Raw genomic sequence first — 19,543 nt, 5'->3', positions numbered from 1 at the left:
AATGGCCCCTGGGCCACACTTTGGACATCCCTGGTATATGCATTTGGTTATTATATTTTTTGTGTACAAATTGATAGATAACTTGCTCTGAAATCATAAGTCAAGGTGACAAGCAGATATTTAAGTATGTATATTTGTTGTTTACAAAAAAATGGAATACAGTAAATAATATAATATAATATTTGCTGCATGATCAGAAAATACAGTTTAAAAGATATGCAATTTTATGCAAAACATAATTTTTTTCTGTCAAAATGGAAATACATTTATTTTAAAAAAAATTAGTGTTTTATTGATGCGGGCCACAATCGGCCTGCCAAAGCTTTTCATCTGTTCCGCTAAACATCACCCAAATAAGCATTTACTGGTGTTGCTCATGTATGCAGCACTCCGCCACCCCACAGGGGGGGAACAGTGAGGCCATATGTGCCACAATGAAGCAACAGTGAGGTAAGTAGAAGAAGACTACTCATTCAACTCTGAGTTTGAGTTTGAGTGTGAGTTTATTTCGAACATGCAATCATACAACATGATACATCACAATTTCCAGTTTCTCTTTTCACTCTGGGGAAAAAAATCTAAATAGATTGCGAAAATTGGACTTTTAACAACGACTGTACAACATAGTATGAATGTTGTGCCCCCGGGCAAGTGCTCAAGTCATTGTTTCCTGTCGGACCTTTTAAGACAGTGGTCCCCAACCACCGGTCCGTGGTCCGCACAAGAAAAAAATAAAAAAATAAAAATATTTTTATTTATTTTATTAAATCAACATAAAAAACACAAGATACACTTACAATTAGTGCAGCAACCCAAAAAACCTCCCTCCCCCATGTACACTCATTCACACAAAAGGGTTGTTTCTTTCTGTTATTAATATTTCTGGTTCCTACATTATATATCAATATAGATCAATACAGTCTGCAGGGATACAGTCCGTAAGCACACATGATTGTATTTTTTTATGACAAAAAAATAAATAAAAAATAATAAATCAAAAGGTTTGTATTATGAGGGGTTCGTAAACAGATTCCACTGTATATAAAACATATTACAATATCAAACAGTAGCCTGCCAACAGTGCACAATATTACATGTATATAAGTGTGATGTGGGTGCTTGACATTTAGGGTGTTGTCATACATCTAAACATCACATCTCCCTCGCTTCACACCCTTCAGGTTTTGGTTTCCCCCTGCCAGGTGATTGGCAGCGGAGGCGAGCATTAGCATTTAGAGGCTTAGAGGAGGCGAGGACGTCGAACTGGGTGACTGACAGTCACACTTGGCTGCGACAAAGCAGCTTTTGTCTTCAGGAGCAAAATAAAGGCGACTGTGGCTGCTGGATTACTGTCTGCTGCCGACAAGATGCACTGTTTGTCGTCATACGGTACAGTCTGGCCTCAGCATTACGTCGCTCCTAAATGTTTTTGTGTTGCTTTTGAGAGGTAAGAAAGTCGAACATGATGACAACCACGGAAACACAGAAATGAACGCAGTGTCTCTCCTGACTGCTCAGTACATTTAACGCAGTCAACAATAAAAATAGAAAAAGAACAACCTTAATGTGAAGAGACTCACCTCTCCCAGTATTTCAGTTTTCATATACAGTGGCTAACTAGTTTTAAAACGGTACAAGCCATCATGACTTTTAACACACTTAAGGCCTGATTTACTAAAGGTTTGCGTGTACTAAAACACGTGCAAACTTGATAGCACATGTGAAACTAAACGTGTGCAAAGTGGATTGCGTCTGTTAAGTGAGCAGAATAAGGCGTGCAATCCATTTTGCGTCTCTGTCTTCGTTACAGTAACATACGGAATGTATGCTGATCATCACAATACTGGGGAAGAAAGATGCAAATATAATCTGCAGCTCACGCAATGTGATTTATCAACACTCATTAAAGTTTTGCGTGCACTATTTAGGATTTTATTTAGCACGTCTGACGTAAGTGCAAACTGACACACACTTGGTGTAAAGACAGACGATCATTGACAGAGAATCCTCCGTCATACTTGTGTGTCAACGTACTTGCTTGGTCTGTCAGAAATGAAAAAAAATAGTAGACATATTGTCTAATCAGCAACATCCTTTTATGATTGTATAGCTCGGTGACCTAAGGCGCTGATTAAAACAAATTTAATTGATGCGTTTTTGTGTCTGTTGGCTTTTTTTTTTCATGTCGTTCGTTTTTTCATTTATAAGAAATATTATTAATTTATCTCCTATATGAAAAACAATTCTTGAAATATGCAATTTTTGCGTCTTGAGCCCAGAAAGTGCAGCCTCTCTCACCTTCAGCGCTAAAAAAGTAGGAACAAAAAGTGGGTTGTGTTCTAGATGCACTTTGGTCTGTGTCTGAAAAGAATAACTTTGGTTGAGCTTACCCACCTCGAAGCAATTTTATTTGGTACATGGTGTAATGATAAGTGTGACCAGTAGATGGCAGTCAAACATAAGAGATAAGTGTAGGCTGCACCATTTGATGTGCTTCAACATACGAGTATTATTATTGTGTGTGTATAAGTTAAGACATTATCTGCCGTTTTGTTTCGCAATATTATGCAAAAGCAACTTTTCTTACCTTCTAGTACTTGCTGATCTGTATTTGGGATCTGCATAAATCCTGAAAAATTGCTTGAGTCCACCTTTGTAGTCGGTGCCGACACTGTAGCCGATAGGCTTTTTCTTTTTCCCTATCTTCTTGTTATGGGACATTCCTCTTCCGCTGTTGCCATTAATAATATAAAGTAGTGTAAAGTTCTTACATATATCTACATTGAAAGCGCTAAAACATACCGGTCTAGTGAGTTTACATTATTCACCCAAAGAACTTTAATTATTAGAGAGTTCCGGTCGGACGGTTTTTCACGGGACACATTTCCGTCATTGTTATTGCACAAGTAAGCCACGGATGAGGAGATGCTGCTCCGTTATTGATTGAAGTAAAGTCTGAATGTCATTAAAACAGTTAGCGCCATCGTTTGACACTTCTTCCACTCCCGTCCTTGCATACTACACCGCTACAACAAAGATGACGGGGAGAAGACGCTGCAGAAGGTGAGCCACGTAAATAAGACAGCCCACAAAACGGCGCATCCGGAAGAGACTCTCAGAGAGCGGCTTGAAGATGATCTGTAAAACATAATCTATGCAACATTTTGACCAAAGAACCACCATTATATGTTATGTAGACCACAAGGAAGTGTTTTCCATTTAGAAAAAAAAGAAATAACGGCAAGGCATGGCACATGTATTTATATAGCACGTTTACAACAATTTTAAAATTGGACTTAAGTGCTTTACAGGTTAAAAAGCATAGAGCAAAAAAACAAAAAACAAAACAAAGAACATAAACAATGCATAAGCTAAACAAGATAGTGCAAAAGAAATACGGTGAAAGGGTTCGGATAAAAAGTAAAATTGCAAGATAAAAATAATTAAATAATAAAAGTGCGACAAGTTGGAAAAAAAAAATTAAAGCGAAGGGGGGGACTAGAAATAGTAGCCTAGTGGGCGGGCTCAGCTCAGGTTAAAGGCCAGCGAGAAGTCGTAGGTCTTAAGAAGGGTTTTGAAGACCCCCAGGCTCTGGGCTGACCTAATGTGGAGGGCATGGCTGTTCCAGAGCTTAGGGGCGGCAACGGCGAATGCTCTGTCCCCTCTGGTCTTTAGCCTGGATCTGGAGACCGCCAGCAGCAGTTGGTCAGCTGACCTTAGGGCTCTAGACGAGGTATGATGGTGCAGAAGCTCGGTCAGGTATTGTGGGGCCAGGCCATTTAGGGATTTAAAAACAATTAAAAGTCATTTAAAATCAATGCGGTGACGGACAGGGAGCCAGTGGGGTGAGGCCAGGACTGGGGTGATATGCTCGCGTTTTTTGGTGCCGGTGAGGAGACGGACAGCCGCGTTTTGCACAAGCTGCAGACGGCGGAGTGATGCCTGATCAGTGCCAGCGCACAGTGAGTTGTTGTTGTCTAGCCGGTGTGTGATGGAGGCGTGGATAGCAGTCTCCAGGTCGCTCTGGGAGAGATAGGCCTTGGTCTTTGCTAGGGTTCTGAGATGGTAAAAGCTGGTACTAACCACCACTGAGCTGACCTGTTTGGTGAATTTAAAATGACTTAATATGACTACTTTAATGCGCCCTATAATCCGGTGCGCCCTATGGCCCGGAAAATACGGTAAATAATGTAACGCTAATAGAGCTGTTTTAATTACATTCTTAATGTTAAGATTTGAACATCAAATACATGTATATGTTCCATTTCCATTATTTCCTGTTAAATAAATACAATTATTTTATTACAAATGTACACAGTACGCAAAATTTTATTTTACACTCCGCTCAGAGAAAGGGAATCCATTGTACCCAGCCATGCGACTAGCTCTACAACAAAATACATTTTCGTCAAAAGACTAGGACTAAAACTAAATTAAAAACTGCTGTCAAAAATTAACATTGTACTTGAGGCTCCATTGTTTACAAGTATTAACATGGTATAGATATATATGATATTTAGTATAGGAGAGATACAGACTCTGTAAAAGTTGAACCTTAGTGTAGAGTCAGACCTGCAGCATATGGCGTCTGCTTCCTTTCTCTCGTCCGGCCGCATATAGTCGCCTTATCATGCCGACAATAAAACCTGGTGAGCCTGTTGATCTCGCCATATCATCCGAGATGTTGTGTTGTGGTGAAAGTCACTCAAAACAGGTTGCTGGTGGCGGTCATGGATGTCCAGAGTGCACAATAAAAGCCGGGCGGGGGAGAATGCCACTCATGGGCAAAACTTAGATGCTTTAGTGATTGAAACCCCAAAGAATTAAAAGGGATTCTTTTCTTGTGTGGGCGTGGTGAGGAGGGGTTAATTTGCATCTGACTACTCTGTTTTAAAAGGAAGAAAACATATGACTTACAAATAGGTCTGTAACTCAAAATCTATGTACATTTTTGTTCAAAGAATCATCATTACATGTTATGTAGTTCAAAATGAAGTTCTTTAAAAATAGAACAAATATATAATATGACCCCTTTAAAGGCCTACTGAAATGATTTTTTAAAATTTAAACAGGGATAGCAGATCCATTCTATGTGTCATACTTGATCATTTCGCGATATTGCCATATTTTTCGAGAACATCGACGATAAAGTTCGCAACTTTTGGTCGCTGATAAAAAAAAGCCTTGCCTGTACCGGAAGTAGCATGATGTCACAGGTTGTAAGGCTCCTCACATTTCCCCATTGTTTACACCAGCAGCGAGAGCCATTCGTACAGAGAAAGCGACGATTACCCCATTAATTTGAGCCAGGATGAAAGATTCGTGGATGAGGAACGTGAGAGTGAAGGACTAGAGTGCAGTGCAGGACGCATCTTTTTTCGCTCTGACCGTAACTTAAGTACAAGCTGGCTCATTGGATTCCACACTCTCTCCCTTTTCTATTGTGGATCACGGATTTGTATTTTAAACCACCTCGGATACTATATGCTCTTGAAAATGAGAGTCGAGAACGCGAAATGGACATTCACAGTGACTTTTATCTCCACGACAATACATCGGCGAAGCACTTTAGCTACGGAGCTAACGTGATAGCATCGGGCTTAACTGCAGATAGAAACAAAAGAAATAAACCCCTGACTGGAAGGATAGACAGAAAATCAACAATACTATTAAACCATGGACATGTAACTAAATGGTTAATGCTTTCCAGCCTGGCGAAGCTTAACAATGCTGTTGCTAACGACGCCATTGAAGCTAACTTAGCAGCGGGACCTCACAGAGCTATGCTAAAAACATTAGCTCTCCACCTACGCCAGCCCTCATCTGCTCATCAGCACCCGTGCTTACCTGCGTTCCAGCGATCGACGGCGCGACAAAGGACTTCACCCAATCATAGATGCGGTCGGCGGCTAGCGTCGGATAGCGCGTCTGCTATCCAAGTCAAAGTCCTCCTGGTTGTGTTGCTGCAGCCAGCCGCTAATACACCGATCCCACCTAAAGCTTTCTTCTTTGCTGTCTCCATTGTTCATTAAACAAATTGCAAACGATTCACCGACACAGATGTCCAGAATACTGTGGAATTTTGAGATGAAAACCGAGCTTTTTGTATTGGATACAATGTGTCCGCATACTTCCGTTTCAACGATTGACGTCACGCGTATACGTCATCATACATAGACGTTTTCAACCGGAAGTTTAGCGGGAAATTTAAAATTGCACTTTATAAGTCAATCCGGCCGTATTGGCATGTGTTGCAATGTTAATATTTCATCATTGATATATAAACTATCAGACTGCGTGGTCGGTAGTAGTGGGTTTCAGTAGGCCTTTAATAATTCATTTTCTTCCACTTGTCCTCAGTGTTGGGTTAGTTTAGGGGTCGGGAACCTTTTTGGCTGAGAGAGCCATGAAAGCCACATTTTTTCAAATGTATTTCCGTGAGAGCCATATAATATTTAACACTTAATACAACTAAATACGTTTAAGACCAACATTTTTAGAGTACAATAAGTCTCTTATTCTTTTTAATAACATTGTTATTCTGAAGCTAACCAATAATAAATAAAATACTTCTTACCATTAATGCGACTTCTTGAACAGGTGCAGTAGAAAACGGATGGATGGATTAAAATGCATGAGAATGTTTTATATTTTGAACGTTATTTTTAACACTGTGATTACCAGTGTAATTATTCATTAATTATCATGTTAAGCAATGTCAGCTAAGATTTATCTGAGAGCCAGATGCAGTCATCAAAAGAGCCACATCTGGCTCGAGAGCCGTAGGTTCCCTACCCCTGGGTTAGTTACTGAAAACCAGTAACTAGTTACAGTTACTAGTTACTTTATTTAAAAAGTAACTCAGTTACTAACTCAGTTACTTACACCAAAAAGTAATGCGTTACTGTGAAAAGTAACTATTTAGTTACTTTTTTTTTTTTTAAATTTAAGGCTCCCATTAATGAAGTGAATTATATTTATATAGCGCTTTTCTCTAGTGACTCAAAGCGCTTTACATAGTGAAACCCAATATCTAAGTTACATTTAAACCAGTGTGGGTGGCACTGGGAGCAGGTGGGTAAAGTGTCTTGCCCAAGGACACAACGGCAGTAACTAGGATGGCGGATGTGGGGATCGAACCTGCAACCCTTAAGTTGCTGGCACGGCCGCTCTACCAACCGAGCTATACCGCCCCAACATTAATGCCCTTTTAGCCTTCATTTCAGTACTGTTATTGCACTAGATAATAATACAATCTGTTGATCAACTAGACATGCATTTGCATCACTGAACTCTGCTTAGCAATGTGCTCTACATACAACACACATAGACAAAGGTATGTTTCAAAGGGCCAATTTATTTTGGGCCAGAACAAATTGACAAAACTATTTTAAATAGCTGCAACATAACATACATAAGTAACAAACCGCATAATAACAACATGTCACAACATAGCTGTAAACCTGGCTTCACCCAAGGAAGGCACACATGACATGATTATATGTCATGTCACTATATACCGCACACATACTGCTATACACACGCCTAACTAGGCGTTTTTTTCTCTCAAGGAATTGTGAAAAATAATAATGTCTTCAGGAGATCAACACTGTACTGAAGCCCAGAACACTTCGCATTTCCCCAGTTTTAGTTTAGAGAAAAGGAAAGACTGGCCTGGCCCACTAGGATCCCTCTTTTTGTTTGTGAACTTTATAGTCTATACATTTAGAGTGATGTGATAATCAAACACTCTAGAAGTCTAGAATGAAAGAGTATATAAGAGAATTGACAGAGTGTGTGTACCTTCAGTGCTGAATGATGAGCAGAGGCAGAGTTTGGAGTGTCTTCTTTAGCTCGCTTTCCATGTTTATGTACTCACTGTCCACTGTGTCCAGGAACTTGGAAAATGTTTTCGTGCCATTTGCCGTTTGACGCCTGCTATCATGCTAATTAGCTGCCTGAAAGCGGGTGACTCCACTGTAGAAACAGCCTGCATGTCTTCTAGCACATTCGCTGCAATGGCTCTATCAATGCTGTCCTGGCTAGCAGTCCCGCCGTTAAAATCCTTAGGTGGTGGTGGAGATGGAGGTGAAGGGGCATTGGAGTTTGTGTCTCTCTTTACTAGCTTCGTCGAAGCATGTTGCTTTTGGAGCTGTTTCAGCAGATTTGATTTGCTGTTTTGGGCAGTAGATAGGATCTTTGATCCAAGACACAACTTACATTTAACTAAAATGTTCTTTTGTTTTTGTTCGACAAAAGAAAAGTAGTGCGAATATCTCCATGTTAAGAAACTCTGCTTCGGCACGGCCATGATGTCTTGTTAGTAAACACAGACACACCCCCGACCCACACACACCCACACACAGCGCGCCTCTTCTCTTCCTTGTGACACAGGAAGAATCAGAAGGACGACACCGCAGCTCTCCAATAAAACACACTCAGATCTTCTCAGTTTGTAGCCGATACTATATAAAAAATAACGTAAAATAACGCAGTAATGCAGCATGTAGTAACGGTAACTGAGTTACTGAATATAAAAAAATAACGCGTTAGATTACTAGTTACTGCCGAAAATAACGGCGTTACTTTGTAACGTGTTAGTCCCAACACTGCTTGTCCTTAATATTTTTGACAAAATAATAGAATGACACAATATGTTACGTCAGCAACTAAATTAGGAGCCTTTGTTTGATTACTTACTAATTAAAGAAAAGTTGTCTCGTATGTTCACTATTTTATTTAAGGACAAACTTGCAATAATAAACATATGTTTAATGTACAGTAAGATGTTTTGTTAAAATAAAGCCAATAATGCCATATTTGTGGTCCCCTTTTATATAGAAAAGTATCGAAATACATTTTGGTACCGGTACAAAAATATTGGTATCGGGACAACCCTAACAGAATGTTTTCATAGCTAGAGCATGAAAAACCTGTTTACGGTCTTCTAATGTTGCTTTTTTACATTATGAAAGCCCTCAGAACATGAAATAATACCCATATGAACTTGTTTACACTTGTTTGTTCCAATTTAGTAATGTTGTACTTGGCTGAGCTAATCAGTGGTTTTGTCTCGTCTATTGGGTAATTCTACTTGAGTATTGGTATGTTTAGTTCATTTATCCCTTTTATGCTTAAAAATGCTTAATTTAGGCCAAAAATACACAGAGTGTGTTAAAAAAACATTTGAAAACGTTATGATAGAGTAAAGCTGCAAATGTCAAAACGCCATGTGGCGAGGGACGTCCATTGCCACCAACAACATATCGCTATCTATCTTCGCTATATGTCCACCAATTTTGGAGACAAGGGGCGGACAAATTAAGTTTTTTATGTTTTGAGGTGTTTGACATTTCTGTGACCGTGGCGTTTATGCTTCTGACATATATAAAAATGTCAACCGGCGTAAAAAACTGCACTAAAAATAGAGCTTGGGTTGAAGTAAAAGGTGTTCTTTGAAGGGTGTTTTGATCCAATATTTTTATTTCCAGCAATCCATTTTTCTACTGGTGTTGTCCCGATACCAATACTTTGGTACTGGTACCAAAATTATTTCTATACTTTTCTGTACTTTTCTGTATTTTTCTAAATAAAGGGGACAACAAAATTTTTTAATATTTGCTTTTTTTTTTTTACAAAAAATCTTTGTGTACATTAAACGGATGTTTCTTATTGCAAGTTTTTCCTTAAATAAAATAGTGAAAGTACAAGACAACTTGTCTTTTAGTAGTAAGTAAGCAAACAAAGGCTCCTAATTAGTCTGCTGACATATGCAGTAACATATTGTCATTTATTATTCTATTATTTTGTCAACATTATTAAGGACAAGTGGTAGAAAATGAATTATTAATCTACTTGTTCATTTACTGTTAATATCTGCTTACTTTCTCTTTTAACATGTTGTATTATTCTCCAGTGCAGTAACAGTACTGAAATTAAGGCTAAAAGGGCATTAATGGGAGCCTTATTTTGTATTTTTTTAAAAGTAACTAAATAGTTACTTTTCACAGTAACGCATTACTTTTTGGTGTAAGTAACTGAGTTAGTAACTGAGTTACTTTTGAAATAAAGTAACTAGTAACTGTAAATAGTTACTGGTTTTCAGTAACTAACCCAACACTGAGGACAAGTGGAAGAAAATGAATTATTAATATACAAGTTGTTCATTTACTGTTAATAACTGCTCACTTTAAACTTCTGTTAAAATGTAATAATCACTTATTCTTCTGTTGTTTGGATGCTTTACATTAGTTTTGGATGATACCACAAATTTGGGTACTTTTCAGAGGCGGTATATTACCGAATATGATTCATTAGTATCGCGGTACTATACTAATACCGGTATACCATACAACCCTATTTTCTACCAATAAACAAAAGCTTAACTTATTTTTACACTTGTAAGCCTGGCTGTCAAAATGTGATATAAAGCAGTTTGATTAATTTACTTTCCAATTAGAACCAAACAATTTATTCCCTTGCCATTTATTCACTATTTGCAACATTTTTCCTTACATGGACTTGTATTCTTTCCCCATTTTCTCTTTAAATTCGACAGTGATGAGGTAAAAAAGAAGCTAATCCTCAAGTGAGTCTGCCAAGAATCTTTTGCCTTGAGGTTTTTCTCCCAACCCACAAAACCCCCCAAAAATGATCCATCTGCTTTGTTGTGTCTCCACATGACATCATCTCTTGGTCGCAAAGGCTAATTTGCACATAAACTGACTTTCTCTGCTGCAATCTTGCACGACCAATACATTTATTTAACTGTAAAAGTGTTTCATTAATCATGTAGAAGCTGCTTTAAGCTAAAAAAAAAACAACAACATGCCCATCAAAGCAGCTGCATAATGAGATAAAAGACATTAACAACTTCACTGGCTGTGAGCTCACCATGCGGCCTCGTTTACAGGTGGGCGAGGCAGATGGCGCCGTCCAACGGGCTGTGTCGATACGGCGACAGGGTGAACTGCTGCTGGGGATGGATGCCCGGCCCGGGGGGGCAGTGCCAACGTGAGTACTGCTGCTGCTGCTGCTGCCATTGTTGCAAGGGGTAGGGGCTGGCAGGGTCGCGGTGGGGTGTTGGTAAAAAAAACAACAACAAAGATGGTGGCTTTAGCATTAGCGCTCTCGCTACACGGTATTTTGTATGGTGTTTCAAACCTGCGTTATATATCACGATAACAAACCTTTACGACACAATTTTAACTTTCAATGCATTTATTTATACGAACACATTTAGAATCCAAAACTACCATATTTTTCGGACTATAAGTCGCAGTTTTTTTCATAGTTTGGCCGGGGGTGCGACTTATACTCAGGAGCGACTTATGTGTGAAATTATTAACACATTACCGTAAAATATCAAATCATATTATTTAGCTCATTCACGTAAGAGACTAGACGTATAAGATTTCATGGGATTTAGCTATTAGGAGTGACAGATTGTTTGGTAAACATATAGCATGTTCTATATCAGGCCTGGGCAATTATTTTGACTCGGGGGCCACATTTAGAGAAAGAAGAAATGTGTCTGGGGGCCGGTATATCTATTTTTAGGAACACTAATACAAAACCTCACAATAATGTCTGATTGAATGCTAAAAACGTCATGACAGACCGCCTTAAAAAACGTAATGAATTTTAAATTGTTCTATGAAGGATAAAACACTGAATATTGACAAAATATGAATGTCACACCCCCTTTTGATCGACATATTTTACAATCAAGTGAAACGCAACAAAAATGAAACAAATAGTGAAATATGAACGCGAAGGGTCCAAAATAAACCCACCTACAATCTGATATATTTTATATATCACTAAGCTTTACAACTTTGTTGCCAAAACCTCCTTCCGCGTCTGTGGAAACGCTTCCACCCACACTGCTTGGTGCCTCGTCTGAGCTGCTGTGACGTCGATTACCATAGTAACTAATTAGATGACCATAGTAACTAATTAGGTTACCATAGTAACTAATTAGGTTACCATAGTAACTAATTAGGTTACCATAGTAACTGGTATTCCATGCAAAAGCGCAGATTCCAAGCATTGAAATACTTAGTATAGTTGAAGACTTACGGTCATTAGAAAACATGAGTGCACATCATAATGGCAGCTACACTTTACATCTTAAAGATCTAAAAAAAATTTTTTGGGAATGTCCGGCGGGCCAGATTGAAAAGCTTAATGGGCCATATGTGGCCCCCGGGCCTTAATTTGCCAAGGTCTGTTCTATATGTTATAGTTATTTGAATGACTCTTACCATAATATGTTACGTTAACATACCAGGCACGTTCTCAGTTGGTTATTTATGCCTCATATAACGTACACTTATTCAGCCTGTTCACTATTCTTTATTTATTTTAAATTGCCTTTCAAATGTCTATTCTTGGTGTTGGGTTTTATCAAATAAATTTCCCCCAAAAATGCGACATATACTCCAGTGCGACTTATATATTTTTTTTTCCTTCTTTATTATGCATTTCCGGCAGGTGCGACTTATACTCCGTTGCGACTTATACTCCGAAAAATACGGTAAATGGCTAATATCACCTGATGTTATTAAGCAAGCTAAAATAGAGATGCCAAAACAAGCAGTAAACTTTAACAATTACAAAGGAAATCAATGTTAGCTTTAAAGCTAACATAGTTTCAAATGTTCTAGCTTGCGAGCACATTTTGAATTAAATGTCTAACTCGTGGCTAAAGCAGGGGTGTCAAACTCATTTTAAGCCATGTGGAGAAAAATGTACTCCCAAGTGGGCCGGACTAGTAAAATCACGGCACGATAACTTAAATATAAAGACAACTTCAGATTGTTTTCTTTGTTTAAAAACAGAACAAGCACATTCTGAAAATGTACAAATCATAATGTTGTTGGGGGTTTTTTACACTTACCGTATTTTTCGGAGTATAAGTCACTCCGGAGTGTAAGTCGCACCGGCCGAAAATGCATAATAAAGAAGGAAAAAACCATATATAAGTCGCACTGGAGTATAAGTCGCATTTTTTGGGGAAATTTATTTGATAAAACCCAACACCAAGAATAGACATTTGAAAGGCAATTTAAAATAAATAAAGAATAGTGAACAACAGGCTGAATAAGTGTACATTATATGACGCATAAATAACCAACTGAGAACGTGCCTGGTATGTTAACGTAACATATTATGGTAAGAGTCATTCAAATAACTATAACATATAGAACATGCTATACGTTTACCAAACAATCTGTCACTCCTAATCGCTAAATCCCATGAAATCTTATACGTCTAGTCTCTTACGTGAATGAGCTAAATAATATTATTTGATATTTTACGGTAATGTGTTAATAATTTCCCACATAAGTCGCTCCTGAGTATAAGTCGCACCCCCGGCCAAACTATGAAAAAAACTGCGACTTATAGTCCGAAAAATACGGTAGTTTGCTCATTTTCCTCGACTGATGTACTAACATCATGTGGTTTATTTTTTTCTATCTACAAAGATACAAAGAATTGCTATTGCGACATCCAGTGGACACATTTAAAACAGCAGTTTCCATCCATCCATTTTCTACCGCTTGCCCCGTTCGGGGTCGCGGGGGTGCTGGAGCCTATCTCAGCTGCATTCGGGCGGAAGGCGGGGTACACCCTGGACAAGTCACCACCTCATGGCAGGGCCAACACAGATAGACAGACAACATTCACACTCACATTCACACACTAGGGACCATTCTTTCATTCAAAAATTTCGGCTCATTTATATACTTAGCAAACTCATCCCGCGCGCCGGATAAAACCTGTTTGCGGGCCTTACGTTTGACACCCCTGGGCTAAAGGCACATGGTGGGGCACTGCTCTCCCTGCCCCGAATGAGTTTAAGAATTTGTTTTATGAAAACATAAGGAAATGAGACAACTATAAGACTATCGCGTTCACAGTTAGTCGTCAAGGAAGGGTTGTGTGCTAATACACAAATTAGCTAACAGCTTGTAATTCCGCAAATGTTTTCATTAATGTCAGCATAAGTACGTTAAAGAAGCAGCTACTTACTGGAGTAGTAAAACTGGCTCTCTTTAAAGGGATTCAGATGACATTTAAAGGTTCGAACAACATTTTTCTTTACATTAACGTTATGCAGTCGTGCTTGTGCTAACGTGCTAACATGCAAAGCTAACAGGTCGCCTCGCTGATGCGCTGCATGATGCTGCATGCTTTGGGTTTCAATTTTAAGCTTTTTTTTCACGACAGGAAATGAGCGTAAAGATTTTGTTGACTTGGTCGATTAGCTCCTCCTAGCTTAGCACGAGTTGGCTCAATGATTCCCTGTGGTGGAAAAAGTCTTAAAGGCTTCTGAAGGCTCGCATGTTTGTGTTATTTTACTCCACTCTTATTTATTACTCCGGTCCGTCTTCATTGGTGAATCCTGTACTTTCATACGGGAAATATGTCTGTGGTGGGAGGCAGCAAGCAAAAGCTTGGTTTGTTGATTTATTTACGGCCGAGGGCCATCTCCTCGCTTGATTATGGCGGCAGAGAAAGGTCCTTCCAGCCGAGAGAATTAGCTGAAGTGACCTTACAACGCCCCCAGTGAGTTTGCATTCTTTGGTCCAGATTAATTTAAGGTCCTTCCAAAATAAATCAGATTTTTAATCCTCGTCCTGCATCCAAAACAAAACCTGATATTGGCCTTTTTTATCCAAACATAGAAGACCGTTTTCGCACGAGAATTTAGGAACTATTTTTTTTAAAGCTGAATGCAGACAAAATTATCACTAGCCTTGGTAATTGTACTCTAATGTTATCTAATAATATTTACCTATATCTTTACTCAGGATGGACGTAACAGAGGATGTGTCTTGGTTTTCACAAACTGCCGCAGTTTTAGTACGATTAACACACGCTTACAGATGCAAAATAGCCCACCATTGAGCTAATAGAGTTGCAGCATATAGCAATAGTCCTTTCAAAGTCAACTAAAGCATTAGATTTTTGTGTTTTTCCAGAGTGTCATCAAACGCACCACATTCCTACAGTAAGCATAGCAAGCCAAACAATCAAGGATAGTTTAGCAGAAGCCTGGTCTTGCACCGTCACCTTGATGGCAGAGATAGAATATTGCCGCGCTAAAAAAGCTACAAGCGATGCTTGCGGTCCGCCATTCTAAATGTATCAATTGTGATTGCATCAGTTGATGTAAACAACGTTGTGTGAGCAGATGGCCTTTATCTGTGTGCTCTAGGATATAACAGAAGTGACAGCATATTGGGAGATATATATATACATACACACGTGTGTGTGTGTGTGCGTGTATATGTATATGTGTGTATATATATATATATATATGTATATATATATATATATATATTAGGGCTGCAACAACTAATCGATTAAAATCGATTATAAAAATAGTTGGCGATTAATTTAGTCATCGATTCGTTGGATCTATGCTATGCGCATGCGCAGAGGCAATTTTTTTATTTATTTTTTTTGTAATTATTTATTCTTTTTAATATATATTTTTTATAAACCTTTATTTATAAACTGCAACATGTACAAACCGGCTGAGAAACAATAATCAAAATAAGTATGGTGCCAGTATGCTGTTTTTTTTCAATAAAATACTGGAAAGGATAGAAATGTAGTTTGTCTCTTTTATCCGATTATTAATCGACTAATCAAAGTAATAATCGACAGATTAATCGATGATCAAATTAATCGTTAGTTGCAGCCCTAATATATATATATATATATATATATATATATATATATATATATATATATATATATATATATATGTATGTATGTATGTATGTATGTATGTATGTATGTATGTATGTATGTATGTATGTATGTATGTATGTATGTATGTATGTATGTATGTATGTATATATATATATATATATATATATATATATATATATATATATATATATATATATATATATATATATATATATATATATATATATATATATATATATATATATATATATATACTGGCATCTGTTTGTCTCGAGAGACAATAGAGTTTTGCGCTCAAATGTCAATTCCTGTGCAACGCCTGTTGTGACTATATAAGCCAATTCTTGACAGACATGCTTTGTTGCAGTTCCTGCACACATATTGTATTGTTGGTTGATTCAGTGGGGGTGTGACTGTTCGCTTTCTACGTTCACGCTTCTCCTCCCATTGTCTTACTCTTCTTAAGTCACTCTGATGTACGCCCTCCTCCACTAACTTCCTCCATTTCCCACGTTCAGCTGAAGAAGCTTCCCAGTTTAATGGGTTGATGTCACTGGCCTTCATATTACGCTTACACACATCTTTAAATCGAAGGACAGGTCTTCCCACAGCCCTTGTTCCAGAGGCCAGTTCTCCGTACAGGATGTCTTTTGGAATGCGAGTGTCATCCATTCGACTTACATGGCCAAGCCATCTCAGACGTCATTGTGTAAGGAGAGCGAAGATTGTCTTCATTCCTGTTTTCTCGAGGATATCCTTATTCGGGATGCGATCCTGCCATTTAATTCCCAGAATCCGCCTTAGGCACCGAAGATGGAAGGAGTTCAAACGGCGCTCTTGGCGTGCATACGAGGTCCATGACTCACTGCCATAAAGTAGAGTGCTAAGAACACAGGCTTGATAGATCTTATTTTTCGTGTTGATGGTTAGCAGTCTGTTCTCCCAAGCACGCTTGGAGAGTCTAGCCATCGTTGTAGATGCTTTGCCGATGCGGATGTTGATCTCGGCATCGAGAGAGAGATTGCTGGATATGGTTGAGCCAAGATAGGTGAAGTTCTCAACAACTTGCAGGGTGTGGTTTCCAATGGAGATCCTTGGAATGTTGCGCATATCTTGTCCCATAATGTTTGTCTTCTTGAGGCTTATAGTTAAGCCAAAGTCTTTGCATGCATCAGAAAAGCTGTTGATCAGCCTCTGTAGTGCTTCCTCTGATGGTGAGGCCAGAGCAGCATCATCTGCGAAGAGCATCTCTCTGATGAGGACTTTACGCACTCTAGTCTTTGCCCGGAGACGTGCGAGGTTGAACAGTTTCCCGTCGCTCCTTGTGTGCAGGTAAACACCATCGTCAGATGATTTGAATGCTTCTGACAATAGCAACGAGAAGAAGATTCCGAAGAGCGTAGGAGCAAGCACGCATCCTTGCTTTACTCCATTCTCAATTGGGAATGGGGCTGATGCGGAGCCGTCATACTGGATAGTTCCTTGTATATCTTCATGGAATGATGTTATCAGCTTTAGCAGCTTTGGTGGGCAGCCTATCTTGTGCAAAAGCTTGAAGAGAGCCTTCCTGCTAACTAAATCGAAGGCCTTTGTAAGGTCGATGAAGGCGATATACAATGGTTGTCTCTGCTCACGGCATTTCTCTTGTAATTGTCTGATAGAAAATATCATGTCGATGGTCGATCTCCCCGACCTGAATCCACATTGCGATTCTGGATATACAATGGATATATAATTGCAGTCTGTTGAGTAACACTCTAGCGAAGGTCTTCCCGACAGTGCTTAGGAGGGATATTCCACGGTAATTGTTGCAGTCGCTGCGATCTCCTTTATTTTTGTACAGTGCGATGATGTTTGAGTCACGCATATCCTGAGGAATTGTTCCTTCATCCCAGCATTGACATAGAAGCTCATGAAGATGGTCTAGACGAACAGTGTCCTTACTGTTCTTGATGATCTCAGTGGGAATGCCATCGTTCCCCGGAGCTTTGCCACATGTAAGGGAGTTGACTGCCTTCTTGAGCTCCGCTAAGGTTGGGAGCTTGTCGAGATCATCCATGACAGGTAGGTTCTCGATGCTTTCAATTGTAATGTCATTGACTGCAATATCCCGGGAGTAGAGTTCCTGATAGTGCTCGACCCATCTTTCCATCTGGAGCCCACGGTCTGTGATGACTTCTCCAGTGGAGGATTTCAGTGGCACTACCTTCTTGGTAGTTGGTCCGAAAGCTCTCTTCATACCTTCATACATGCCACGAGAATCACCGTTATCTGCAGCCAGTTGGATACTCTCGCAGAGGCCGAGCCAGTAGCTGTTAGCACATTTCCTTGCAATGCGTTTGGCATTATTTCTTGTCTTCCTGAGAGCTTCAAGTGTCTTTGCAGATGGATCGTTCTTATAACTCATTAGGGCTGTTCTCTTGGCTTCGATGATGGGCTCCATCTCTGCAAGCCCAGCGACAAACCAGTCTGGGTTCTTCTTTTCTCTCTTACCATAGATGGCCATGGCTGTGCTGTGAACAGCATCGCGGATGTAGTTCCATCGTTCTTCAACATTACCAGCAGGACAGTCCTGGAGTGCATTTTCGATGGACTCGGCGAAGCATTCACGTAGGTCGGGGGCATGCGTTTTGGCAGTATCTAGGCGTGGGCGACCTTTCTGCTTTGTACAGTGAATCCGTCTGGGCTGAAGACGCACCCTGCTGCCAATCAGTGAATGGTCCGTGTCACAGTCAGCGCTGTGATAGCTGCGGGTGATTTGAACCCGCAGCTATCACATTATTATTATTAATCGATTAATCGAAGTAATAATCGACAGATTAATCGATGATCAAATGAATCGTTAGTTGCAGCCCTAATATATATATATATATATATATATATATATATATATATATATATATATATATATATATATATATATATATATATATATATATATATATATATATATATATATGTGTATGTGTGTGTGTGTATATATATATACATATATGTATATATACACACATATAGTATATGTATATATACACACACATATATATGTATGTATGTATATATATGTATATGTATGTATGTATACATACATATATGTATATACACACACACACACACACATGTATATGTATATCCATCCATCCATCCATCCATCCATCTTCTTCCGCTTATCCGAGGTCGGGGCGCGGGGGCAGCAGCCTAAGCAGGGAAGCCCAGTCTTTCCTCTCCCCAGCCACTTCGTCCAGCCTTTCCTGGGGGATCCCGAGGCGTTCCCAGGCCAGCCGGGAGACATAGTCTTCCCAACGTGTCCTGGGTCTTCCCCGTGGTCTCCTACCGGTTGGACATGCCCTAAACACCTCCCGAGGGAGGCGTTCGGGTGGCATCCTGACCAGATGCCCGAACCACCTCATCTGGCTCCTCTCGATGTGGAGGAGCAGTGGCTTTACTTTGAGCTCCCCCCGGATGGCAGAGCTTCTCACCCTATCTCTAAGGGAGAGCCCCGCCACTCGGCGGAGGAAACTCATTTCGGCCGCCTGTACCCGTAATCTTGTCCTTTCGGTCATAACCCAAAGCTCATGACCATAGGTGAGGATGGGAACGTAGATCGACCGGTAAATTGAGAGCTTTGCCTTCTGGCTCAGCTCCTCCTTCACTACAACGGATTGATACAGCGTCCGCATTACTGTAGACGCCGCACCGATCCGCCTGTCGATCTCACGATCCACTTTTCCCTCACTCGTGAACAAGACTCCGAGGTACTTGAACTCCTCCATTTGGGGCAGGGTCTCCTCCCCAACCCGGAGATGGCACTCCACCC

At 39.6% G+C, this 19,543-nt stretch overlaps 1 protein-coding gene across 7 annotated transcripts in view; it reads left to right on the top strand.

Annotated features, from left to right (window-relative positions):
• The window catches only part of npnta (nephronectin a), a 163,749-nt gene that overhangs the window by 27,485 nt on the left and 116,721 nt on the right, over positions 1 to 19,543 (top strand). For all 7 annotated transcript variants that reach the window (XM_062026819.1, XM_062026817.1, XM_062026820.1 and 4 more), the window contains exon 2: positions 10,913 to 11,013. In XM_062026819.1, the coding sequence (XP_061882803.1) occupies positions 10,913 to 11,013 (101 nt within the window). The remainder of the gene's footprint in view (positions 1 to 10,912; positions 11,014 to 19,543) is intronic.

Source organism: Entelurus aequoreus, linkage group LG18, assembly GCF_033978785.1.
Source record: "Entelurus aequoreus isolate RoL-2023_Sb linkage group LG18, RoL_Eaeq_v1.1, whole genome shotgun sequence".
In the NCBI taxonomy this organism is placed as follows: domain Eukaryota; kingdom Metazoa; phylum Chordata; class Actinopteri; order Syngnathiformes; family Syngnathidae; genus Entelurus; species Entelurus aequoreus.
This window is presented reverse-complemented; position numbering and strand designations above follow the sequence as displayed.